The 27,467-nt window shown below is 41.5% G+C and overlaps 1 protein-coding gene across 2 annotated transcripts; it reads right to left on the bottom strand.

The window, feature by feature from the left end:
* Positions 1 to 435: 435 nt before the first annotated feature.
* On the bottom strand, positions 436 to 26,548 carry NDUFB3 (NADH:ubiquinone oxidoreductase subunit B3). Of its 2 annotated transcripts, none has more exons than XM_058664820.1 (3): positions 18,204 to 18,357; positions 15,206 to 15,364; positions 436 to 744 (listed from the first exon to the last, which is right to left on the bottom strand). In XM_058664820.1, exons 1-2 carry the CDS (start codon positions 18,353 to 18,355, stop codon positions 15,208 to 15,210), a joined length of 309 nt encoding a protein of 102 aa, XP_058520803.1. In that variant the 5' UTR covers positions 18,356 to 18,357; the 3' UTR covers positions 436 to 744; positions 15,206 to 15,207. The 2 variants fall into 2 exon arrangements, with proteins under 2 accessions (XP_058520803.1, XP_058520802.1); XM_058664819.1 differs by lacking the exon at positions 436 to 744 and adding an exon at positions 26,467 to 26,548 and having other exon boundaries at positions 15,079 to 15,364.
* Positions 26,549 to 27,467: the final 919 nt, after the last annotated feature.

The raw sequence follows: 27,467 nt of genomic DNA, 5'->3' as shown, positions 1-27,467 counted from the left end.
TTTGCAAGATTATGTAAATGGAATTTTAAGTTAGTTTATTTTAGTGTAAATGAATTTTTAAATCCATGTATCATTTTTCAATAATACATATCAACTTTGTTTTGAGAGGCAGAGACAGAAAGGGAGTGACAGAGGAGGACAGGTCAACAGACAGACAGAGCTCTGCCTCCAAAGGCATGTGGTGGCAGGGGCTGAGACGGGGGATGCCAGGAATCAGGATCTCAACCCAGATTCCTGCACTAGCTCCTGTTAAACTCATCACTGCTGCTTCCCAGGGTCTGCATTAGCAAGAAGCAGGAATCGGGAGCCAAAACCAAGATGTGAACTCAGGTATTCTGATACGGAGAAGCAGCTAAACACATGTCCTTTCATGAACTTTTAGAAGACATTTTCTCCTTTCCATGTGATCCCACAAAAGCACTCGTGGTTACTTACTTATGATAAGTGACAGCGTACAGCCCCTTGTACATATAAATGTTTATGGCAACCTGATACACAGCAACCAGGATCTGGAAATATCCATGAATGTAATTCTCCAGTTACAGGAAACAAATAACTGATTTATATAACATTGAAGATATTCTTAAAATGCATGCACAAAATTTTTAGAGGACATCTTTAAAATACAAAAAAAATGAGACTGCTTGGAATTAAGCCATCGTCTGTGATGCTGACATGCCATAGAGAGCCAGTTCAAGTTTCAGCTGCTCTGCTTCCAATCCATCTTGCTGGTAAGGTAAGGAACTGGGAAAAAAGCAGAGGTTTGAATTGATGGATGGATAAATGGATGTGTCAGAGAAATTATAGTAGAAATTACTATATATCTAGTGTCAAGTATATAAATATTCACTGTACTAATCTTTTATATATTTTGTGGAGGACAGCCCAGTAGCCTGGTGGCTGGAGTCGTTGCCTTGCATGCATCAGAATCCCATATGTGCACTGTTTTGTATCCTGGCTGCTCCATTTCCCATCCAGCTCTCTGTGGCCTGGAAAAGCAGTAGAGGATGGTCCAAAACCTATGGACCCTGCACCTGCGTGGGAGACACTGAAGAAACTCCTGGCTTCTGGCTTCAGATCAGCTCAGCTCTGTTGTGGCCACTTGGGGAGTGAAGATGGAAGATGGAAGATCTTTCTCTGTGTCTCTCCTTCTCTCTGTAAATCTGACTTTCCAATAAAAATAAATAAACCTTTAAATATATTTATTTAATTTTGTATTTATTTTAAAGTCGCAGTTTCAGAGAGAGCGAGCAAAAAGAGAGGGAGACCAAGAGGGAAAGAGTTCTATTCACTGGTTTAATCGCTAGTTGATAGCAACAGCCAGGACTATAGCCAGGATTTCATTCAGGCCACCCACGTGGGTTACAGAAACCCAGACAATTAAACTATCTTCTGTTGGTTTTCCAAGACCATTAGCCAGACCAGAAGTGTAGCAGCCAAGATTCCAAACAGTGCCCACACTGGATGCTGGTGGCGTGGGCGACAGCTTTAGGACTAGGCCACAGTGCTGCGATCTTCTCATAGATCAAAATTTAGTGTTTTGTTTGCCTGAGTCCACACCCTTTTCAGTTTCATTTCTAGTTCACATGGTCTGTTAGTGTACTGTTACTTTCCTTTCTGCAGCACTCAAAGCACATGTTGAGCCTGGCAGAGAGAGGCAGTCAAGGTCAGGGGACAGAAGTCCTCAGAGCTTGTAAGCCTGCAAGCCACCAGCTGGCTCAGTAAGGTTCAAGACACAGAGGGAGCTGCGAACACAGCTGGAGGCCCAGCCTCAGCACAGATGTGGCATCTCTGCATGCTGTGCTGCTGCTGCTCTGCGCTTGGCATGACCTACTTCCATTCTGCAGGTCCACAGCAGAGGAGTCCTTGCCCAACACAAAGTCAGTACTCAGGCCCTCTGGTGTTCCTGTTTGTGAATAAAAAAAAAAAAAAAAAAAACAGGAAGAAAACATGTGCTAATTCAAAGAATCTGCACACAAGAACGCTAAGTATGACCTCTGTGCCTAACGCAGGGACATGGCGGATAGTTCAACGCCTAGGCTCCTCGGGAGAATTTCGCATGCACATCTTCCCTGCTGGGACCTACCAAGCTATTTTAAGTAGAGGAGATACCATTTGAGAGTAGGCATGTAGTGAGTGGTAACTATCATTCACTAGGGACATTATTAGGTACTCCATATTCTCTGGTAGAGGCATTATGCTCGTCTTGTGTTGTGAAAACTGAGGTTCAGATAGGCTAAATAATTAAGTAATCAGAGCTTAATGTCATCCAGGTAATAGTAAGCAGAATTTGTGTTCAAATTTGGAGCTCATGCTATAGGAGAAAGCTGTTTGTTACCAATTGTTTGCTGAAGAGGTGGGCATGTGGGAGTTCCACATTGCCATCCCATTTGGCAGACCTGTTGAGCCGGGCATTTAGCTCTCTGTGTCCTGTGCCATCTCCAGCCTTGATACCAGCAGCCCTCAAACAATGACTATGCATATCTTTGTGGATAGGCCAGGTTGCAAGTTCATTCTCTATTCAGGTCCCCCTACAAACAACCACCCGTTGGGCTGCATTCTCACCATATAGTTTGCCCTCAGAGTCTGAACCTTGGGAAAAGATTGATGTAGGCAGAATAGATCCTATCTTGGGTACAAAGTTTCCTCAAAGGAGAGCCTCTGTTTGGACATACCCTCTTGGTTTCATACACTCTGCCTGTGTTTCTGACTATTGTTTCCACAGCGGGAAGGACACAGCCCAGGAGCAGAGCCAGAGCAGAGTCCCCAGTTTCCTGGGCCCAAAGGGGATATCACTTCAGTCTCTCTCTCCACTTAACAGAGAACTAACAAATGTTCATGTTTTCATCCATCTCACTAGTTATCAACTTTGCCACACATTAGACTCTGAGGAGCTTTAAATCCTCAGGACCAACTGGCATCCCAGACTAATTAAAGCAGCATCTCTGATGTTGAGTCTTAAGGATTAGAAGTTTTTACAGCTCCCAAGATAATTTCAATGTGCAGCCAAGATTCAGAATGATTAAATTACTCTAAATATTTGCTCTCTGCCTCCTGCCTCTGCCCCTACAACCCAAATGAGGAACCCAAGGCTTAAAGCAAACAAACAGATTGAGAAATCCCACAACTGTTCAGTGGCAGAACCAAGACAAGATCCCAAGCCTCCAGCAGTTCATCCAGTGCCTTTCCTTCCATCACAGTGGCTTGGGAAGTGGAAACTTCACCATCACACCAAAGATTCTATACCTGTTCTTCCCAGTCACATATCCTATCTTGATTTCTCTGATGTTCTGGAAGTCCAAACTTTTGAGAAGGATAAACTAGCCTAATTCTGATATGCTAGATTTCTATAGGTATCATACCATCAGTCTTCATAAGTAAAGCCAGGCGGGTGCAGAAATTAGTAATTATGTGATATCCAAAAATATATTTGGCACCTGAACTTTTTTCCCATGGATAAGTGCACAGCAGCAAATGAAAAAAAGAATCCTATTGTGTTAGGTTTTGCTATAATATACATTCACTCTTTTACCATTGAACAAACCTTTTTAAGCCTTTTATCATGTGCCAGAGTAGTATATCTAAAGAATTCTTGAGTTCTTTCAGACTTTGTTCCCAAAGAATTCCTAGGGAGGACATGCAGATTTGAAACTTTCAATATCATGAACTTATATGTGCAATTATGTAGTTATATAACATATACCACATATTTCATATATGGTAATATTTCATTTATTAGGAAATACTTTTAAACCAGCAAACTAATCAAGAACTAGAAAGTTAAAAAAAAAAAAGGTGCCACCAAATCAGTTCAGCTTATTTATAAGATCCTTGGGTTCTTGCTATCTTTATCACACATATTAACAAGTTCATTTGTCTGGCTGCTTAGGTTATTGGAGCTGACAAATAAGAAGTGACTTCCAGAGCTGGACCAGGAGCAAGAAGTGACAGGTGGTTGTGGTTACAATGAGAGAATATTTGACAAAAATGACAGAAAAAGCATCTGGAGCCAATCTAGCTTCTGGGTACCATGTACCACAGACCAGTGCGATTACAGATGCCTTTATCAAAGCCCGAGTCAGAAAAAGGTTAACAGATGTCTTGCACATGCTGATTTAAGAAAAATCTTAGTGTTTGTGAAGGTTTCTTTCTTTTTCTTTTTTTTTTAAGATTTTTTTTTTTTTATTGCAAAGTCAGATATACAGAGAGAAGGAAAGAGATCTTCCGTCCAATGATTCACTCCCCAAGTGGTCGCAACGGCCCGTGCTATGCCAATCTGAAGCCAGGAGCCTCTTCCAGGTCTCCCACGCGGGTGCAGGGTCCCAAGGCCTTGGGCCGTCCTCGACTGCTTTCCCAGGCCACAAGCAGGGAGCTGGATGGGAAGTGAAGCTGCCGGGATTAGAACCGGCGCCCACATGGGATCCCGGGCATGCAAGGTGAGGACTTTAACCACTACGCTATCGTGTCCGGCCCCGAAAGTTTTTTTTCTGTACAAGATGGTTCAAATATTTTGGAAGGTTTAATTTTTTTTTAGAGTTGAGTTGTCTGGAAGAGCCACTTAGATGATGACATCAAACAACAGGGAAAACATTAGCTTTTATTAATGTTGAGAAAAGCAAACAAGTAAAATGCAGGATTTTAAAATTCTGTTTTCAGGTTAAAGACAAGAATGAAAGGAATACTTCAACCTGGAATCCCTGAAGACTGAAAACTGCTGGGGCCCAAGGCAAGATTGCTAAATGGAAATAGCAGTTTGGATGAAGCAATTTTTATTGGTGCAGATGTTTAAAATGCAGCAGAGTAAACCCTGTGCCATAAACTTCTTTTTCACTTATGTTTTTATTTTTCATGATACAGTTCCATCTTTATACTTTATACTTTTAGGGCAGGTCTGGTAGAGGCGACTTTTGCTTGCTTTGAAAGTATTTTCTTTCTTATTCAAAGACAAAGGAAAATTTCGATGGGTATGCTATTCTGGGCTGACAATTTTTTCCTTTTGGGATCTGGAACATGTCACTCCATTTTTTTCTGGCCTGTAGGATTTCCTCTGAGACGTTAGCTGTGAGTCTGATTGGGGGTTCTCTATAAGTTAATTGACATTTCTCATATGCATATTTAAGTATCTTATCTTTATGTTCAACTGAGGAGAACTTGATTATGATATGTTGTGGTGAAAGTTGTTTCTGGTTGACTCTATTTAGAGTTCTGTGCACCTCCTGTATTTTGTTTCCCAATTCTTTTTCCATGCTATGGAAGTTGTCAATTATTTTTTCATTGAATATATCTTTTAATAAGTTTCTATTTCTGTACCTTCAGGAACTACCCTAACTCTGATGTTTGATTTTTTTTTAATGTTGTTCCTTAGCTTGACTCAGTTTCTCTTCCAGCTCTTTACTGTTTCAGCATTATTACAGAAGGTGTCTTCCAATTCTGAGATTCTTTCTACTGCCTCATTCATTCTACTGTTGAGGCTTTCCACTGAATTTTTAATTGGCTCCATCGTGTTCTTCATCTCTAATAATTCAGTTTGATTTTGTTTCAATGCTGCTATTTCCTATGCAACACATTCCTTAAATTCCTGTATTTGCTTCTCACTATTTTTAATGACTTTAAAAAACTCTATCCAGCAGTTCCTCAATGTCATTCTCAGTTAATTCTGAGGTTGACATAGACTTTTGCTCCTTTGCAGGAGAGGTGTCAGTAACCTCATTCACTGTGCTTATGCCTCTTCTTTTGCCCTTGGCCACTGCAACTCTGATTAGTGGATTCTTCTCCTTGGGGTCAGTTTTTTAGCTGTGCCAGCCACAGCTTAAAATATAAGCTGACTTGTTCAAATATAAATTGACTTGTTTTTGCTGTTTAGTGCCTGGTTCTCTGGTTTGCATCATTCCACTGAGTTTCAATCCCAGGTTTCTGTGCTATGCTTCAGCCACAGCCTTCACAGCCTTCACAGCCAGGGCTCCTGGTCACCACTCTCTGCCCCCTGTGATCCCATGTTGTAACCTCATTGTTGCCTGCTCAGCCTTTCTCCTGCTTCCAGTTCCAGCAGTACCCAGGATTAGGGAAACACCAGCTGTGACTTTAATCTAGCTCAAAGGGTTGTCAGTGGTGCCCATTTGCACAGATTTGTTTTTCTTTCCTCTTCTTGCCAGAACCTGCTGGCAATTAGGCCTGGGGGCAACCTGGACCTATTTTGGATGAAGCCATGGGATGCCAAGTCAGTATTGTTTTCTCAGTGTTTCCACTGCAATGCACTGAATTAGAAGTGAGTTCTCCGCTCGCTTAGCACATGCACTATTGTCCCTCCCCAGAGACTTTGTGACAGAACCTAAAATGGCTCCTGATGTGGCACTGGTGGGGGTCTGGGCCATGCAATCCAACCTCTTTCGATACCCAACTGCTTGAACTTTGCCATTCCAATTCTGCTCGTGGTTTGATTAAACAAGTCAGCAGGACCCACAGTTCTATAGGTGGGGGTCACCTCCTGAGTTCCCAGTGAAGTCCCCTTCCCATCTGACCACTGGTGGAGCTCCAGTCTCCCCTGGCACAGCTGTGAACTGCAGTACTACTCCACTGGGTCTCCAGGTGTTTCTCTGCCATCAGCCTGTCCTCTCCTATTTCCTGGGATTACAGCCTCTCTGCTTCTCCTCAGTCAATCCTTCTCTATCCATTTAAACCTGCCCTCACCCTATGCCACTGTCTTGTATTCCTGGTCCTTCTTATTACCATTAACTTCTTACTATGAATTTTATAGCCCTAAATTAAGAAATCAATTTAGTAAATATGCCTTATATATTTATTTTGAGTCTGTGAGTTCATCCAGTAGGAGTTCACTCAGTACCTGCATTGTGCCAGGCATCATTCTGGGACCTGAGGATGTCTCCAAGAATCAGATTAACCCTGCCCTCAGAGTTCTAGCATGTCAACAGAGGAAATACCAACACATGTATGTTTGTTAATCCTCATGTAAGTAATAAGTGTATGTCTCATTTAAATAAAACAAAAACTTCCCACTATACTAGACAGAGTAATCTGATTTGATACAGTAGACAGGGTAGAAAGAACATGGATTTTGAAATCAGAATTCAGATTTTGATTCAAACATAATAAATACTGGTTTGAGATCAGTTAAGGACTCTGAACTTCACTTTCTTAATATTAAAGATAATGAATGCTTTGTTGTATAAGCAGCAAATGGAGTGCTATGTGGTGATGGTGAACCAAGGTTATTATAGAGAACTGGACAATCTTTGCTCTGCGGAGTCCACTGGATTGGCTTTGTAGAGGGCCTATACCTATTGGAGGATAGGAGGAAAAGGCATTATTTTAGAAATAAAAGGATCATCATTAAATCACTAAAGACCAGTTATGAGCAAATGAGAATTTAAGAGATTCTACAGATAATCTGGGTGCCTATGTTTCATGGGTAGCTATACCAGAATAACAGAGGTTGTATGGCTTCTGAGCAACAGAAAAGTTTTTCTCACAGTTCTAGATTGGGAAGTTCAAGATGAAGTCACAAACAGAGTCAAGGTCTCAATTCCTGGCTGGTAGTTGGTATTCTTACTGTATGCACACGTGATGGAAGAGGAAGAGCTCCCTGCGGTGTCTTTTATGGAGGCATTGATCCCTATTTAGGAGGGTTACACTGTCAAGATCCAATCACCTCTCAAAGTCCCACCTCTAAGAACTATCACCATAAGGACTGGGTTTCCACAACTGAATTTGGGGAGAACATAAGCATTCAGTTAACTTCAGGTTTGATAATGATCTTGTGAGTATGCAAGAAAACATTCTTGCTCAGGAAATACACACTGGAGATTTTAGGGGTAAAATATCACTAAATAGCCTAAAAGTTAATTTTAAATGATTCTGTGGCATGTGAGAGAGTGTGTGTGTTTCCACAGGAGAAATAAAACAACTGTGGCTTAATTTGAATAATTAACATCTCCTAGAGAAGGATGTGTGTATATTCCTTAGATTCATCTGTTTCAAAATAGAAAGTTGGGAAAATACCTTCATGTGAATCTGTAGTCTATCAGTTGTACTTGGAATGCAGTGCAAGACTTCTTACATCGTTTTGTTTACAGCTACCGTATTGAAGGGGTTTTGAAGAAGGGATTAGAAATATAGACATTTCTATATATAATATAGAAAATATTAATTAAAAACACCATCTAAAGAGACAAGTGTATTTTCTGAATTGTGGTTTTTAAAATCAAGACACATCCTACTTGGAAGACTTTAGTAAGAGAAGTAATTATAGCACAGGACTTTAAATTAACGTATGTATTTTTAAGATTTACTGATTTGAATGAAAGCCAGAGCTAAAGAGAGAGAGAGAGAGAGAGAGACAGAGAGAGATCTTCCATCCATTCAACAGCCTGAGCTGGATAGTCTGAAGGTGGGAACCAGGAAATTCTCCTTGGTCTCCTATGTGAGGACAGAGGCCCATGACCTGGGTCCTCCTCTGCTGCCTTCCCAGGCTGTTGTCACGGATGCTGGTGCCACAAGCAAATACTTAGCTTGCTATATCACAGCACTGGATCCATGAGGTTTTCTTTTGTTGTTTCACTTGTTTATTTTTTTCCTTCTTGGCTAATCAGAACAGATCTTAAAAATATTTGTAGGAATGCAAAAATATTTGGAATATAATAAAGATCAGTTTGCAATATCTGGCAAAAAACAATGAATTGCAAAAGATCCAGGAAGGGCCTAGCACAATGGCTCGATGGCTAAATATTCACCTTGCAAACCCTAGGATCCCATGTGGGTGCTGGTTCATGTGCTAGCTGCTCCAGTTTCCATCCAGTTCCCTGCTTGTGGCCTGAGAAAGTAGGGGAAGGTGACCCAAAGCCTTGGAACCCTGCATCTGTGTGGGATACTCAAAAGAAACTCCTGGCTTCTGGCTTTGAATTGGGTCAGCTCTGGCCATTGCAGCCACTTGGGGAGTGAACCATTGGATGTAAAATTTTTCTCTCTGTCTCTATTTCTATACACAAATCCTATATGTCTTTCCAATGAAAGTAAGTAAATGTTAAGAAAAAAAACTATCCAGGTTGGGTTGAACTATAGGCTTCAATGTCCATTGACATGTATGAGAGCTGAATGGGATGTGGGACAGACTGGACTAGTCTGCTGTACATACTGGCAAACATGGGAACTAGGGCAGGGGGCAGGCCTGGTGGGGTTATTGTGGGTCACTCCGACTAGACTGCAGTTCCCACTGGTTTATGTGAGGTCTGAGTGTGTGCTGGGCAGAATCAGGCTGGACTGCAACACCCATTGGTTTGTGTGGAAGACAGGGATGGAAACAGAACTGACTCAGCAATTGCAACTACCAGCTGATTGGGACGATGGACTGTGCCGGGCTCTGTACTTGCAAGTACACACAAGAATCTGGTCTGGGATCACCTCTGACAAAGTTTCTTTGGGGATCTCCCCAAATGAACTGCCAGACTCAGAACCCCAACCATGAAGAGAAGTGCAGGTGCCATGGTGTGACCATGGAGTGCAAATGCCAGAGCCGAGCCTCCTCAGTGGCTCAGACAGAGCAGTGGACAGCACAATCAGGTGTGCTTGGAGGATATGGCAGTGTATCAGAACCTGCAGAAGATATCTGGCACCACAACAGAGGACAGAACTAACTCCAGCCATATGCTGGTCATGAAAAACTGAGCAAACAGACTCTAAGATGGACTGTGACAATCAGTGGATTCTGCAGCGACTTCATTGTGCTTGGATTGGCAACAATTCATAACTGTTGAACTATCAAAACCACTTGAGCAAGACCCTCACAGCCTGCTCCACATCGGGGACCTGGGATGGGTGGGAGGCTGGGTGGGGCTCCTCCTTTTATCTCCCCATTTACCCCAAAGACAGAAAAAAAAGCAATGTGGAAATAATAGTCTTACCCACTTTCCTGTAGCCCTTGAACCTTTGTGCCCTAATTAACCATATAAAGACTGTTAAAAAAAACTATCCAGGAAAAGAGGTTCCATTATGAGTATAATAATCAATCACTAGAATTAGACTCAGAAACATCACAGATAATGTAGATTGTAGGCAGGGATATTAAAGATACCATAAATGCATGCCATAGGTTCAATAAGATTGAACATATTGAGACATGAAAAATACAAAGCTCAAATTGAAACTAGACATAAAGTGCAATGGAAAATGCATTGCATAATATCATCAGAAAATTAGATACCAAAGAAAGAATAGAGAATTTGAATACACAACATTAAAAATATCACAAATGAGACAGAGATAAACAGTGCTGAAAGAAAAAAAGCAGAATATCAGGAAAGCTGTACTACAACTTTAAGCAGCCTAACCTATGTGTTATTGGAGTGCCTGGGTAAGAAAATGGGGGACAGAAAAACACATGGGTAAACAACCACTTAACATTTCCAAATTAGAAATTGTACATTCACAGATCAAAGAAGTTCCATGATAAAAACCATGAATACAATAATGCCTACAAACATGAAAATCAATTTACTTAAAACCAGTAACATGTCCAGGGATTTGTCTTGACCTTTCAGTGGGTCCTTTAATTTTTCTTGGAACAGGTATTGACTAAACTAAAGACATAGTAGCTCTGGAATCTTATTAGCATGGGAAGCTTGGTATCCTTCCATTCCAGATTTTTTTGAGTGAGTTCTCTAACACAAGCTTTCATCTAGACATTTACTGTCCCATTCCTTTTCTTTGCTTGCCTGGGTTAGTGATCACCTTGACTTCTACTCTATGCTCATTCCCTTTCACAGTCATACTTGTGTAACTCATTTGGACAGGTTTTCTGGCTTTGGCTCACAGCAATTTCTCTAGACATAATTTGGCAAATGTCTGTTGTCCAAGTCTCAAGACTTATGTTACAGATAGGCCTACTATAATTTCTATCCACTGGTTCACTCAGCAAATGGTTAAGAGCTGGGTCAAGCCAAAGCAATGTGTTGGGAACTCCATTTGGGTCTCCTACATAGGTGCAGGGCCCCAAGCATTTGGGCCGTCTTCTGTTGCTTTTTTAGGCACTCTGTCAGGGAGCTGGATAAGAAGTGGAGCAGCTGGTACATGAACTGGTGCCCACATGGGGTATTAGCATCACAGGCAGTGTTGTGCCACAAAGTTGACCTTCCCACAACCAATTTCTGACTATGTATCTGAAATCTAGACAATTCTGGAATCAACCTGGGTGCTACGAGCTTCACCAAGTTAAAGGTTGAAAATTTTGGTTGTATTTGTATTTGGCTTCTGCATCTGGAGCCTGCCTTTGTTCTAGTAAATGTTTTATTTTATTTTAAGCTTTTATTTATTTAAGGCAGAGTTACAGAGTAAAAGGGAGAAATGGAGAATCTTCCATGTACTAGTTCACTCCACAAATGGCCACGACAGCCAGAGCTGAGCTAATCCAAAACCAGGAGCCAGGAGTTTCTTCCCCATTTCCCACAAGGGTGCAAGGGCCCAAGGACTTGAGCTATCCCACCCTGTATTCCCAGAAGATTAGTATGGAGCTGGATTGGAAGTGGAACAACTGGGACAGAAACTGGTACGCATATGAGATATTGGTACCGCAGGCTGAAGATTAGCATGCTATGCCACTGTGTCTGCCCTTGTAGATGTATTTTGATTGGAGGAAGGTTGGTTCAGCAGGTATTATTTGCATGTAGTGATTCTGTTTCTTGTAGTGTAACAAAAAAGTCAAACCAACAAAAATGAGCGATGTTTTATTAAATGCAACCAATGGCCGTGGGGTAGCTGGTTGTATTATGTACAAATTATTTTAGACCTTTGATGGTTAGTATTTTGTGATCAACTCATCAAGAAAGGGAAGGTCACACGGCAGATGTCAGAATGCTTAGGCAGAGTCAAATTCTAATGTCCTTGCCCTGTGACCGAGGCAGTGCCTTCCAAGTATGAAACTCATGGAAAATCACTACCACCGCAGGCCTTTGGTGGTATTAAAAATAGGTTATGAATTAAAGAAAATAATATTTTCACTTAAATCTCCCTATTGGTTAAATATACAGATTGCCATGTTTCCTTATTGGAAATTGTTTACTTTCTAATTATGTGTCACTAGAACATCTTGTCTGAATATAAGACCTAATTGTCAGCTTGTAGTAAATGCTCATGCTATTGTGTTCCCTTACTGTCGTGTGGATTCCCAGGTCCAGGTGATACCACTGCCTATGAACCTGATTCTTCCTCAGTAAGATGATCCCATCTGTGCCGACAAAGGCACTCCTTTATTTTTAGTACACTCATTGCTATGGTTACTGTGAACCAGAGTTGGCCATCAGGACTGTGTCCCTGAATAGTCAGTGTTTCCCATGGAAATTTTAAAGTAAGAGAATAAATAAAATAAAATGTATCATACTTATATACAATAAGAGCTGTGACCATAAAATAGCCATTTAAAAGCTCAACTCATATAAATGTAAAGCTTTTTAAAAAATCTTTTTGTTTTATTGTAATAAGGTAAAATACCTGACCAAGGTATTTAAAAGTAAATTTAGAAATGCTTTGGTAGATTAATTACCAAATTAGCAGATATATGCATGTTTTATTGCAAAGCTGGACATACAGAGAGGAGGAGAGACAGAGAGGAAGATCCTCCGTCCAATGATTCACTCCCCAGGTGACCACAGTCAGTGCTGCGCTGATCCAAAGGCAGGAGTCCAGATCCTCATCCAGGTCTTCCATGTAGGTGCAGGGTCTCAAGGCCCTGGGCTGTCCTCAACTGCCTTCCCAGGCCACAAGCAGGGAGCTGGATGGGAAGCAGGACTGCTGGGACTAGAACCAGTGCTTACCTGGGATCCTGGTGAGGACTTTAGCTGCTAGACCAACGCGCTGGGCCCAGATATATGCACGCTAAATGCTATTACTTTAAATTTGGCTTGGGGAGTTGAGTAATTCTAATGAAGGCAGGTGTAACATTTGCAGTAGTACTAATGTTTTACTTAGAAAGGAATTTAATTAATAATGTATAAATAGTATAACTGGAAAAAACCTAAAAGCAAAATATTCCTTTTAAACCATAATGTACGTCAAAAACAAAACAAAATGGTTTATTTTCATTGCAAAGGCAGATTTTTAGAGATCTTCTATCTGTTGGTTCACTCCCCAAATGTCTGCAATGGCGAGTTGAGCCGAACCAAAGAAAGGAGCTAGGAGTTTCTTCTGGATCTCCCACACAGGTGCAGGGTCCCCAGGCTTTGGGTCATCTTCTACTGTTTTCCCAGGCCACTAGCAGTGAGCTGCATGAAAAGTGGAGCATCCAGGACATCAACCAATGCCCAGTAGGATCCCTGTGTTCGCAAGGTGAGGATTTAGCCATTCACCCACCACAGAAAGGACATCATCTGCTTCACAAAGCTGGGCTGGGCCAAACTAAAGCCAGGAATCCAGACCTCAGCACACCTCAGTGTGTTGGCAGGGAGCTGGATCAGAAGGGGAGTGAGCTCAGGCTTGAATCAGCATTCAGATATGGTATGCAGGCATCGCAAGCAGTGGTACACAGCACCACAATGCCCATCCTGCACCTTTTTTTCCCCAAAGATTTATTGCAAAGTCAGATATTCAGAGAGGAAGATTTTCCGTCCGATAATTCACTCCCCAAGTGGCTGCAACGGTCGGAGCTGTGCTGATTTGAAGCCAGGAGCCCGGAACCTCTTCCGGGTCTCCCAAGCAGGTACAGAGTCCCAAAGCTTTGGGCCATCCTTGACTGCTTTCCCAGGCCACAAGCAGGGGGCTGGATGGCAAGCGGAGCTTCCGGGATTAGAACTGGCGCCCATAATGGGATCCTGGCATGTGTAAGGTGAGGACTTTATCCACTAGGCTATGGCGTCAGGCCCAGTAATAGATATTTTTAAGAGTGTTATCTTATTTCCAAATATCTTTCAGACATTAATTGTTAAATTTAGTTTCCTTGTGACCTGAAAATACTTTATGTAATTTCAATCCTGTTAAATTTATTGAGCCTCATTTAAAATGTTTGTTGTGGTAAATGCCCCAGGTACTTAAGTGCTTTGCTTTTGTTCAGTGTTACAGATTACAAGTCAGGTGATAGTGTCATCTGAGTTTTCTACAGACCAAATGATTTCTCATCTACTTGTCATATCAATCACTGAGAAAGGAGTACTGAAGTCTCCACATGTTAGTTGTATTTTGCCTATTTCCCGTTTTGCCTCATATATTTTGAAGCTATGTTCACACAGTTAAAATTTTGTATGCTCTCCCTCTGAATAAAATGACCCTTTCGCTATGAAATGTTCCTTTTTTACCAGCAAGTGATACTTATTCTAAAATCTACTTTGAATATTTAGTCACTTCACCACTCTTTTCATTACAGCTCACATGTTGAATGATTTTCTTCTTTGTTACGAGGTTTATAACATCTTGCTATATCGAGCTGCCTACTGCTCCTTTTCAAACTGTTCAATTACCTTTTTTGAAGTGAATTGCTTTTGTGATTCGTCTTACCACAAGCCAAAAACTACTATCAGCTTATTAGGAATCCTTGTGTCTCATTTACTTAGTGATTACTCCAGTGTGTATTTATAAATAAGACATTTACAAAGAAAAATTCCCCTGGAATTTGTTTCAATAATCATTTCCTTCTCAACAAGTTGTTTTGCACTTTATGCTTAAGTAAGACTTTTAATTAAAAGTGTAAAAGTCAATGATATGGAGCAAATGTCTAATTTCTTATTAGAGACACAAAAGAAAAATCCATCAAGCTTGTTACCATATGGGAACAACCAGGATTAAAGCAAGTATAGAATCTGTCATCACAAATGAAAATACAGATGGCATACAAATATGTCACTGAGAACCATGCAGCAAGTACTTTACAGTACAATCTAGGTTAATCCAAGCCATCTTCAGAGGATGGGTAAAGCAGCAAGGCTAACTCCCGTTTTAAACATGCCGGAGCACATCCATTTGTTCAGTCAAGTACGTGCTCGCTGCCTGCAGAACACCCTGCTGCTAGTGCCGACTCCATGCCAGGTGCCAACTAAATCTGATTTGGCCTGAGATTTTTTTAAGATTAAAACAAACGATCAGTGCATTTTTAAAATTACTTTATTAAACCTTATCAGCATTCTTTAGGGGATAAGCATATTGTGTAGGCTACAATGGAGAAATCTTATTTTCACACGAGTCAGGAAGCCACCAAGAGACTTTCAGGCACTACCTTCAGTGATGCTTCTTGTCTTTATTCTGGGACTCCAGGTAATATTCAGCCCCCAAAGCCACTACGAATGCAGCAAATCCCCACTTGAATCCTTTCAGTATTGCACCAACAAAGGAAACATTGTGCGCAAAGCCACCCATGTATCTCCAAGCTTCATTGCTAGAAGAGAAGAAAGGAAAAATTATAATCACACACCAGCTGTGTACACTCACTGAGTAAAAACAAGCTTGAGTTTCATCTTTCTAACACATGTAAATGCAAATTTATATGAAGATGACTTCAGGAGTTTCTGTGGCAAAGGTTAATTGAGAATGCATTTTCAAGCTTCATGTACAAAATAAAGTAAAAAGCATTTGATGATTTTATATTTCCTACACATTACTCAGAATTTTTTTTAATTTTCAAATTTTAAAAAATTTTCCCTTCAGCCCATCTGTCACCTATCAGCTGAGTGGTACAGCCAAATCTGTCACTGCTGACTAAAAGATGAAATTAGGAGACAGTTTTAATCTTCTCTCTGCTTTTACTAGAATCACAACCTTTCAGGATGGGCAAGATACTTAACCAGTCAGGATCCACAACCCCCCCTTTTTGGCAAGATACTCCCTTTTACCTTTTTTTTTTTAATGCTGTGGGTTATTATTATTGTTATTACAGTTCTATGGGCTCTGGGATTTATTCTCCATGACACAGTTCTGTAGGTATGGAGATCCCCTTCTGTCCCATCCCACCATCTTCCCTCATATTATTACAGTAGTATAGTCCTTTGCTAACAGTTACAAGTTTAACATTCTGCTATTTAAGTACGTCATGGCACTGTAAGTATAGACAAAGGTAAACAATCCAGATGCATATTGATTTACTCTTTTATTCAGCGAAGATTACTTTTTTTTTTTAATAATCTTACGTAGTTGATTAGGGTACAAAGGGTCAAGGGCTAAGGAAAGTGGGTAATACCATTGTTTCCACACTAATATCATTTTTTCTCTGTATCTGGGGTCAGGGGCGAAGATTACTTTGTAACTTACAGGGTTGTTGTAAAGATTAAACATGCTTATGTGTGAGATACATTGGCAGAGGAAGGTAAAACACTTGATAGTACCATTACTATTCAAGAGCTTCACACCTTGTCTCTGTCACAGCAGTTTAAACTTTAGAAGACAGCTTTGTCTGCTTTGGTAATCATTTGTGTAAGTCCTCTTAACATGAAGTAAATACAAGTAAAAAAAATGCCATGTTCTACAGGCAAAGATAAGTCAGTGAAAAAAACCACTGTCAGGAAAACCAAAAAGTTTTTAATTTAAAAATCCTACAGAAAATAAATGCTAATTAAACATAATTTTAGGTACAAAAATCAAAGATGTTAGAATAAAACTACTGCCTTTTCCTTAAGAAGATAGATGTAAACATTCTTAACAAAATTTCGAAAAATCAAACCCAGAAATATCCCGAAGAATAACGCATTATGAATTAGGGTCTACCACAGGAATACAAGCTCAGTTGAATATTTGAAAGTCAACATAAGCAACAGAGTAAAAACAAAGGAAAAAAAAAAACTATGATAATCTCCACACTGAAAAACCACTTGACAGAATTCAATACTCTTCTGACAGAATAACAATGACAATGAAGCAAAACAAAACACGCCCAAAAGCAAAAACCTCTCTAGGAATAGAAGGGAAATTATTCATTTTCATAAATTATTCATTTTCATAAACCTCAATATTAACATAATTATCATTTTTACTAGAATGGCTAAAACAGAGACTAATAATACGAAGTGCTGGTGAGGACACTGAGCAAATAAAATACTGATGGAATGCTGGTGGGAACACAAGATAGCACAGCCATTTTGGAAAGTACTTTGACTTTTTTTTTTTAAGGTAGAGGGAAGCAGAGAGGGAGAAAAGGTGAGGAAGAGTAAAAACAAAGCGAATCTGCTGGTTTGCTCCAAACATCTACACCAGTCAGCTGGGCTGAGGTCCACGCCAGGAAAACAACCCAAGTCTCCCAGCATCTGCATTTGTCAGAAGCTAGAAGCAGGAGCCAGAACTGGAGCCAAAACAGAATCCAGGTATTCTGAGAGGGACACAGGCATCCCAACCAGCGTCTTAATCACTAAAACATTTGCTTATCCCAGATAAGTCAATTTGTTACAAAGTTAGCTAAACATTTATCATATGATCCAGAAATCCCACTGTTGGGTATTTACCCAAGAGAAATGAAAATATTCTTTCACACAGACTTCTACTGGAATGGTTATAGCACCTTTATTCATTATAGCCAACAGCCAGAAACTAGTAAATGGCAAATAAAATGAGTCATATCCATGGATATATCTCATATAATGGATATAAAAAGCACTAGAAAGGCAGGATTAGGCATAGGAGCAACACACGTGTCAAAAACATTACGTGACGTAAGAGGACAGAACAAAACAAAACGACTCATGGATGATTCTAACTGTATAAGCTTTAGAGAAGACAAAATATAGAGACTGGATTTTACCATAAATAAATGTTACCTCAAAAAGCTGATATTAAAACTCTATATATGGGCCCGGCGGCGTGGCCTAGCGGCTAAAGTCCTTGCCTTGAAAGCCCGGGGATCCCATATGGGCGCCAGTTCTAATCCCGGCAGCTCCACTTCCCATCCAGCTCCCTGCTTGTGGCCTGGGAAAGCAGTCCAGGACGGCCCAAAGCTTTGGGACTCTGCACCCGCGTGGGAGACCTGGAAGAGGTTCCAGGTTCCCGGCTTCGGATCGGCGCGCACTGGCAGTTGCGGCTCACTTGGGGAGTGAATTATCGGATGGAAAATCTTCCTCTCTGTCTCTCCTCCTCTCTGTACATCCGGCTTTCCAGTAATAATAAATCTTCAAAAAAAAAAAACTCTCTATAAAAAAGCCATTTTTTTCATGACTATTTAAAGAGAATACATTGAAAAGGAACACACGTATTAATCCTCTAAGATAAACATAATCTAAATCAATTCATCTTACCGGCCCCATGGATCCCTTAGCCCTTGCGCAGCCAGCCTCTCCTGGACGATCTCTAATGGTGTCCCTTCTATCTTCCATTGCCTATAATCTGGAAGTTCCACTTTACCGTGACTGTGACCATGTTCATGTCCATGTCCATGTCCAGGGGCCATGCCTAGGAAAGAGTTACATTAAGGGAGAAAGGCAGATTATAGATAGGAAAAAGCCCAATTTGTTCTTTATATGTTAAGTCAAATGGTTTATATTTTCAAAAAAAGACAAATATGTAAAAAATCTGAGTTGAGGGATTTTAGAAAACACTTTGATGAATCAATATTTGCACACCGGAAATTTTAAAACCTAACCAGTAATTTCAATATGTAGAGATTACCATTTACTGTTTTCTTTTCTCCGTTATAGTAACAGAAAATGTTTATTAGGACCTATGTGACAGGTACACTACAGTGCACAAGTACTAACTCCACTACTTCTTTTAACCATTTATGTATTTATTTGAAAAGCACAACTGAGAAGAACGGAGAGATCTTCCAACTGCTGGTTTACTTTTTAAATGGTTACAATGGCTGACGCTGGGTTAGGTCAAAGCCAGAAAATAAGAACTTCATTGAGGTTTCCTACATGGACAGTAATGGTTCAAACATTCAGTCTATCTCCACTGCTTTTCCCAGGTCATTAGCAAAAAGCAGGATTAGAAATGGAGCAGCTGAAAAATAAATAAATCTTAGAAAAAAAGAAAACGGTGGACCACCTGGACCCAAATTGGCACCAATGTGGATGCCATTGTTGAATATGGCGGCTTAACTCACAAGGAGACAATGCCGGCTTCAGCTCCAGTACTTCTAACACATCAGAACTTAAACTCAGACCAATCCCATTTTATGATGAAGACAGTAAAATTTCCAGAAATTGAGTAACTCTGTGAAGGTAACAAAAATGGTAAATGGTATAATTAGAATTTCATTCTTGCAATTTGGTTTCAGAACCCTTGCTCCTAACTTCTAAGTAATACTTTTCTTCATTTTAAAGTCCTAATACAAAATTATGTGTAACATGGATCCTGGCGTGGTAGCCTAGTGGCTAAAGTCCTCACCCTGCACATGCCGGGATCCCATATGGGTGCTGGTTCTAAGCTTGGCGGCCCTGCTTCCCAGTCAGCTCTCTGTTTGTAGCCTGGGAAAGCAGTCGAGGACGTCCCAAAGCCTTAGGACCCTGCATCTGCATGGTAGACCCGGAAGAGGCTCCTGGCTTCTGGCTTCAGATTGGCTTGGCTCAGGCTGGTGCGGCCGCTTGGGGAGTAAATCAACAGATGGAAGATCTTCCTCTCTGTCTCTCCTTCTCTCTGTATATTTGATTTTCCAATGAAAATAAAATATATCTTAAAAAAATAAAATTATGTGTAACAAAAATGTACACAATTTTGTTATCTGCTTTGCTTGATGATTCTTTTAAAAAACAACACTACTGCTCTTAGACATATATGATCGAATGAACTTTTTCTGCAAATACTTTAGGCTCTGTGGCCAAAACAGGTAAAATTCAGGATATTGTATAGATACAAATATAATGAGAGAAAACAAATTTCCACAAATATAGTATTTATAAAATTCAAAATTTAATCACAATTGAGTACAATTCTTCGTAATATAAGCTTAAAGGTGAAAAACATGGAACTCCCTTTTTGAGGGACATTTGCTCAAATGGGGCTCAAAGTTAGCGTTCCTTAATATCTGTTACAGTCCGGACTAGAGCTCCCCCCAGACGTTAGGGTGCGAGCTAGTCAACCTCGGAGTAATGACAAAGAATCTCACTGGTAATGCAAAAAGCAAACAGAGTTTATTGTGCCAGCACGCTGGGGTCAGATCGTACTTAGGGCACACAGGCCAGCAAGCGGATTGGACCCTGACCTAACATAAGGCTGGAGATTATATATGCTGTTTTGGCTGTAACATAAATCAAAAATTTTAAAAAGATTTATTTATTTTTATTACAAAGTCAGATATACAGAGAGGAGAGACAGAGAGGAAGATCTTCCCTCCAATGATTCACTCCCCAAGTGAGCCGCAACGGGCTGGTGCGCGCCGATCCGAAGCCCGGAACCTGGAACCTCTTCCGGGTCTCCCACGCGGGTGCAGAGTCCCAAAGCTTTGGGCTGTCCTTGACTGCTTTCCCAGGCCACAAGCAGGGAGCTGGATGGGAAGTGGAGCTGCTGGGATAAGAACCGGTGCCCATATGGGATCCCGGGGCGTTCAAGGTGAGGACTTTAGCCACTAGGCCACGCCGCTGGGCCCACATATATCAAAGTTAACTCAAAAGTAACAAATTTAGACTCATGTGGCTCCCGGGTGCAAGCAGTCTATTCCATTATCACACTCATTATTTACATTCCCACACTTACTATTTATGGCTCATCCCATCCTGGCACCCTTATCTTTATGGCTCCTCCAGTCCCTGGGACCAGGGAACTGCATCCCTGCCTTCCTGCACCCAGGTTAGTTGACAGATAGGGCTACAAAGAAACAAGGGAGACAGATTCATCACTAAAGTGGAGCTTTCCCACAGTTCAGGCGCCTCCTGAGCTAGCGAAGGAGTGGCTTTTCACCCAAAAGGGCCTAATATCGCCTAACGCTAATATTCTTAGCATTTTAATATACTAATATTATACCGACTCTCTAATACTTGATACCCACGTGGGAGGGCAGGATGGAGCTCCAGGATCCTGGCTTCAGCCCCAGCTGTTGTAGTCATTGGGGAGTGAATCAGCAGATGCAACTCATTCCCTAACTCTGACTTTCAAATAAATATGTCTCAGAAGAAAATTCCTTTTTTTTTTTCAAGATTTATTTATTTTTGTTGGAAAATCTGATCTACAGAGAAGAGAGACAGAGAAAGATCATCCATCCACTGATTCACTCCCCAAGCAGCCTCAACAGCTGGAGCCGAGCCGATCTAAAGCCAGGAGCCAGGAGCTTCTTCCAGGTCTCCCATGTGGGTGCAGTCCCAAAGCTTTGGGCCATCCTCTACTGCTTTCTCAGGTCACAGCAGGGAAATGAATGGGAAGTGAAGTAGCTGGGACACAAACGGCACCAATATGGGATCCTGGCACATGCAAGGCGAGAACTTTAGCCACTAGGCTACCTTGCTGGGCCCAGAAAAAATTTTTAACCAGAGTTGTGGTACACATGTTAAGCATAAGCTGCGATACCATCACCCCATATAGGTGCTGGCTCAAGTCTTGGCTGCTCTACTTCCCATCCCTCTGCTAATGGACCTGGGAAAGCAGCGGAAGATGGGCCTTTCAAGTGCTTGGAGCCCTGCCACCCAGCATGGAAGCCCTGGATAGAGTTTTAGGTTCTGGCATCAGCCTGCCCCAGTTTCTGCCATTTCAGGGGTATGAGCAGTGAACCTGTGAGTGGAGGAAAGATCTCTCTCTGGAATTCTGCTTTTCAAATAAATAAATAGAAATCTTAAAAAAAAAAAAACCTTCTGAACATTTTTAGCTCATGGACAAAACAAAAATAGAAAGTGGTCAAAGTTGTGCTTATAGACTGCAGTTTCTTATTCCTGAATTAGATCAACTTTAGTCAATAGGTTTGTTTCCTTAAAGTATGTCCTCAAAGGGGATACTTCAGTTTTATTAGTGTTATTTTATAGGCAATTATAAAAGTACACATCTCAGCACCCATTTAGATGATGATGAATTTCAAATTAAGGGTATGATTTAATAAAACCATACCACACTCTGTGTAATGTTAGCATCACCGTTTCTATAATCACTGCTCTTCTGAAAGAAAGTCAACCAAGTGATTACAACTATACCTGCACTAATGAACAGGCTCAATATTCAGAATATTAATATTATTCTACCTCATTTTAAAAGACAGTAAAGATATATTTGATGAAATGTTTATTAAATAGTTCTTAGATGAAAAAAGTATACACTGACACATCAATCTAAATATTTATAAACATGTTAAGATAACACAAAACACACTGATTTGCATAGTTGACATAGAATGAAGACAGTCACCAACAAACACAAGTTATAACTACAAAACTCATTTAAAAAGATTATTTGGGGGCCCGGTGTGGTAGCCTAGTAGCCTAATATCCAGTGCTTGCCTTGCATGCACTGGGATCCCATATGGGCACCAGTTCGGGTCCTGGCTGCTCTATTTCCCACCCAGCTCCCTGCTTGTGGCCTGGGAAAGTGGTGCAGGATGGCCCAAAGCCTTGGCATCTTGAACCCGTGCAGAAGACCCAGAAAATGCTCCTGGCTTTGAATCGGCTCAGCTTCAACCATGGAGCTTTGTCCCTCTTTTTTCTGTAGATACGACTTTCCAATAAAAATAAATAAATCTTAAAAATAAAAAATAAAAGTGAAGATTCCTTAAAAAAAGGACTTGGTGTGTTCAATAACGTGAAGGAGAAAAATTATGATTTCAGATTTCAGACTGGTTTTTGAGATTCAATATATTGCAAAAAACAAAAGCATTTATTTAGAATAATAATGTCTTGGCTTCTTTATATCATATTTTTAAAGATCTCTTTAATAACATCTCATTTTAAAAACATTTAAAAGGGGTACTGCGGTGCAGTAGATTAAGTCACCACTTGCAACACCAGCATCCACATTGGAGGGCCAGTTCTGAGTCCATTGCTCTGCTTCTGATGCAAGTTCCTCATGTCAATGTCCCTGGGAGAGTAGCAGTTGATGGCCCAAAAGCTTGAGTCCCACCACAAGGAAGACCCGAATGGCATCCCAAGTTCCTGATCTCAGCCCTCCCAGACCCAGCCACCTTGGCCATTTGTGAAGTGAATCAGTAATGGAAGAACCCTCATGTTTTTCATTTTGCTTTTGAAACAAAAATATTTTTTAATGTTGAAAGAGATCAGAAGACACTTTCATTTTGACAAATCTCAGTTCTAGAACTTTAATACTAGTGAATATCTGTGTACAAAGAAGATGGTACAAAATTAAGGATCAAGATTTTTATAATGAGCTATTGAAAGTCAAAGCTGAAGCATTACTATGATGCAAAAACTAATTTTAGGTTATAATGTTATTATACTGAAAATAAAATGCTAACTATACTTATTTATCATTATACCTATTAATTAATAAAATCATAAATAATGATTTGGAAGATCTTTGAAAGAAAACCTGGAAGTAAACATAGCCTTATTTCTCCTACACAGACATCTTTTAATAATGTCATATGTTTATTACCTAATTAAAATATTTCAGAAAGGATCTAATTCTATCAATTTAGTAAATATAATAGCTGAGGCACGTTCATTTTTTTCCCAGAGGATAGTAAAAATTTTCTATCTCCCTATTTGTTTTATGGGACTGATGAAATTAAAAAACATTTTTTTCAACATTTTTTTGAAATAATTATTTATTTTACAACACAGTTCCAAAAGCTCTGGGAGGCACTTTTTTTTTAATGTTTAATATTTATTTGAAAGGTAGCATGACCAAAAAGAGACAGATAAGTTTCTTTAACCCGCTTGTTCACTTTCCAAATAGGCATAACGCTGGAGTTGGCAAGGGCCAAAGCCAGAAACTCCAGCTAAGTCTCCCAAATGGATGCCGGGGGACCAAGAATTCAGGCTATAATCTGCTGCTTTCCCAGGTACATTAGCAGGAAGCTGGTTAGAAAGTGGAGAGGTCAGGACCTGAACCATGCACCACAGGTGTCAGCTTAATCCACTGTGCCACACTGGTACCCCTAAATTTCTTTTCAATAAGAACATGAAGTTGAACCAAATTATCTCTAGGAAAACTTTCATTTTCCTTTCAAAAATTATATCTACTTCAAAAAAGCAATAAATCAATCAAACTGTGATATCCCAACTGCCCGCAGGATCAGAGTTTGGAATTCTACTTTGTAACACTAACAGCCATAAAACCCCAGACACATATTCTGAATTTCATTTTCTTCTTATGAAGATAACACCTGCAGTGTAAGAACTGGAGAAAACACATTGTGATATGTCTGTCTTTCACACGCAGGGATGGGAATATGAATAAGCACAATCACTCTGAAAACCTAGCGTGATCTATAAAGTTGAATATTTCAGTACCACGTAGCCAGCAATGCTACTCTACATCTGCAGTGTCCAATATGCTAGCTATGGACATGTGAAATGTGAAAGGTCCAACTGGAGAGCTGGGAAACAGAATTAATTTAAATTTCAAAATAGGTTCTCAAATCAGTTATTAGAAAATCTTAAAATATATTTAGAACAATTCAGGGATAGGAATCTATTCTTTAAAAGAAAAAGTTATGGCCTGGCATGCATCCATTGGGATAACATGGGTGTCGGTTTGCACCCCAGCTACTCGACTTTCCATCCAGCTCCCTGTTTGTGGCCTGGGAAAGCAGTCGAGGATGGCCTAAAGCTTTGGGACTCTGCACCCACATGGGAGATCCAGAAGAAGCTCCCTGGATTGGCTCAGTTCTGGCCGCTGAAGCTACTTGGGGAGTGAATCAGTGGATGGAAGAGCTTTCTCTCTAAACATCTCTCCTTCTCTCCGTAAACCTGACTTTCCAATAAAAATAAAATTTTAAAAATTTATTAAGACAGATAGAAAAGTCTTCAAGCCATTTATTCAGGCAACAAATGCTTGCAATGGAAAAGAGCAGGACAGGCCAAACAGTGGGCGGGAATGGAGGAACTCTAGCGGGGCCTCGTTCACCAGCAGCAGGAGACCAGGCCTCAAGACCATGATCTGTTGCCTTCCAGGCGCAGCCTGAGTGAACAGCAAGGCAGAGCGGACTACATCTCAGACACCTGTACATGACCCACGGTGTTTCTAATCAGAAGCTTAACGCGCTATGCCACAATGTTCACTCCATGAATTTACACATCTAACTGCAAACTACAAAATACAAACACAGATTAGGTGTACAAATGCTTAGCATACAAACTGACAGAGCTTGTAAGCATGTATCTTGTTCTGATAAGTACATTACTTTTGAAGATAGTATGAAAACAAAATATTTCATTAATAACTTATTATTCATTATATCTTAAAATGGTATGTTGAGCATACTTGGCTAGATGAAATACTGTTGAATTTTTTAATGGGACTATTAGGAAATTTAAAATTGTGTGTGGTCTGCATTGTATTTTTATTGGATAGCACTATTTTGGAGAAGCTCTTGCATGTATATAATAAGTGATTAACCTTTTCCCAAGAATCCAAACTGTAGGCAACCCAAGTGTCAAATGACAACAGAATCATGGCAAACACCATACGATGCTGTACAGCAAAAGAAAAAAAAACACGCAAAAGTGTTAATCTCCCAAACATAATAACGAGCAAGGGCGTGAGTCTGACAACACAGGCATCTCAACTGTATTTATATAGCATGGTGGAAATACCCTGAAAACTCATTTTTTAAGGAATGTATCATAGGTGGAAAAACCAACCAAGTGAAGGTTCGTAAGTCAAGACAGTGGCTACCTCGTGGTGGACCAGGAGATGGAATTACAAAAGTGAACACAGGTGGCTTCTAAGCAGCATTTTAGAGCCAACTTTACATTACCGTCCCTCTAAAGGGGCTTCTAGATATTTCCCCCAAGCATGTTCCATCACACCCTTCCCAATGACATTTTACCATCACACATACTTTACCCATCTGCTCAAAGTCTGTGGCCTCCCCAACCAACCCCTCAATCACCCCGTAATGAAAGCAATGCCTTGTTTATTAACCTGAAGTGTGGTTGTAGGAGTGTATATACAATCCCTTCAAGGATTCTATATAGACCCCTCTGTCACGCACACTTGATGATAAAAAAATAAAACATGTACTGTGTCAAGGACTCAACAACGGATGACTAGGTCACGGTCAAAGCGATTCCAGTAAGAACAGTACAGCGTCTAGCTCCACATGCAATCGTACCAGAGCCGGAAATGAGCGGCACCTTTGGTGGGGACGGTCACACTGCAGGGGGCCGCCTCCGGCCCTGGAAACTGCAGCTAAGAAAGGGAGAGCACAGCACACCTTGCCACACGCCACCGCACAACTTAGACTGCCCAACACACACTCCAAACCCCTCTCTATCTGAAACACGGAGAACGTTACGAGGAAAAAACACCAGAGTTTCTTTAGTCTCTGCTCTCACCCCCTCAGTAACCCACCCCCCATGAGGACTTCCCAACACTAGCCTGTCAGTTCTTCCAGCTGCCCCGGCTCACCGCCCTTCTCCGCCTTCTCTCTCCTTTTCTGCAATCTCCAGAACAAACTCTTACCACGATTCAAGACGTCGCCCACCAACCCACCCGATCGACCGGACCACAACAACTTGACCTCTCCGGACACTTCCACAACCCAGCCACAGCCAGCCGGAAACGGAGGTTGTGCCCTCGAGGCCTTTACGGCTGGAAACCGCAGAGGCCAAAAATCGTTCCACTCCTGGGTCGCAGATTCCCGGGTCAGAGGGAGATGACAAGAGGAAGCCTGGACGTCTAAAACTTTCCCTTCAAACAGGGGAACCCTCAGTCTGAATTCGATAGTTGACCTGTCGGGAAGAAAAGGGAGGGTGGAGGAGACGTTGCCAGGGCTTGCAGGTCGGACTCTTTAGGCGCTGCACAGACTAGGGTAGGGGCAGACCATGGACTCGCTGCAGCCACTGAGGGAGGCCGTTGTTGTGAGCGTGGGCTCAGCCAATGAGAGGGCTGGGTGTTGCGCTGCAGTTGGCTGGCTGCTGCGGGAGGCGGTGGCGGCAGGAAGCCGGAGACAGCGGGGTGACAGGTAGGCGGCCAGGCTGTCTGTGGGGGCCGCCGAGTCTAGCTGGAAGGGATTCTTCGTTTTCCCCGGCGGCGGAGATTGTAGAGAGGCGCTGAGGCGGGTGGTGGGGGAAAGCGGTGTGGCCGGATTCGTGAGGGACTCCCGAGCCTCTCCGTCAGGCAGGTAGCGGGCCGCTCGGGAGGGTCGTGAGAAGGCAGCCTGTGAGGCGGGGTGAGGGTGAGCTCTGTGGGACTGCGCGAGGGCCTGCCGCTGGGGAGAAAGATAGAGGCGCGGAGGAGAGACAGGCGGGAGCCAAGGTGGGATAGCGAGGGCCCCGGGCGAGGAGAGGACACGACATTTCACTCAGCCTGCGAGCAGTGCCAGGGATGGCTTCTTGGAGCCGTTTCCCTGACTGGGGGGTGGAGGGGGGATCGGAGAAGCCAGATCTTGACTGGTGGTCGGAAAGACCCTGGGAGCTGTGCAGCTGTATCTTACGTAATCCCTGGCTGGTAGTGCTTCCCAC

The sequence above is a fragment of the Ochotona princeps genome, chromosome 5, assembly GCF_030435755.1.
Source record: "Ochotona princeps isolate mOchPri1 chromosome 5, mOchPri1.hap1, whole genome shotgun sequence".
Classification (NCBI taxonomy): Eukaryota; Metazoa; Chordata; class Mammalia; order Lagomorpha; family Ochotonidae; genus Ochotona; species Ochotona princeps.
This window is presented reverse-complemented; position numbering and strand designations above follow the sequence as displayed.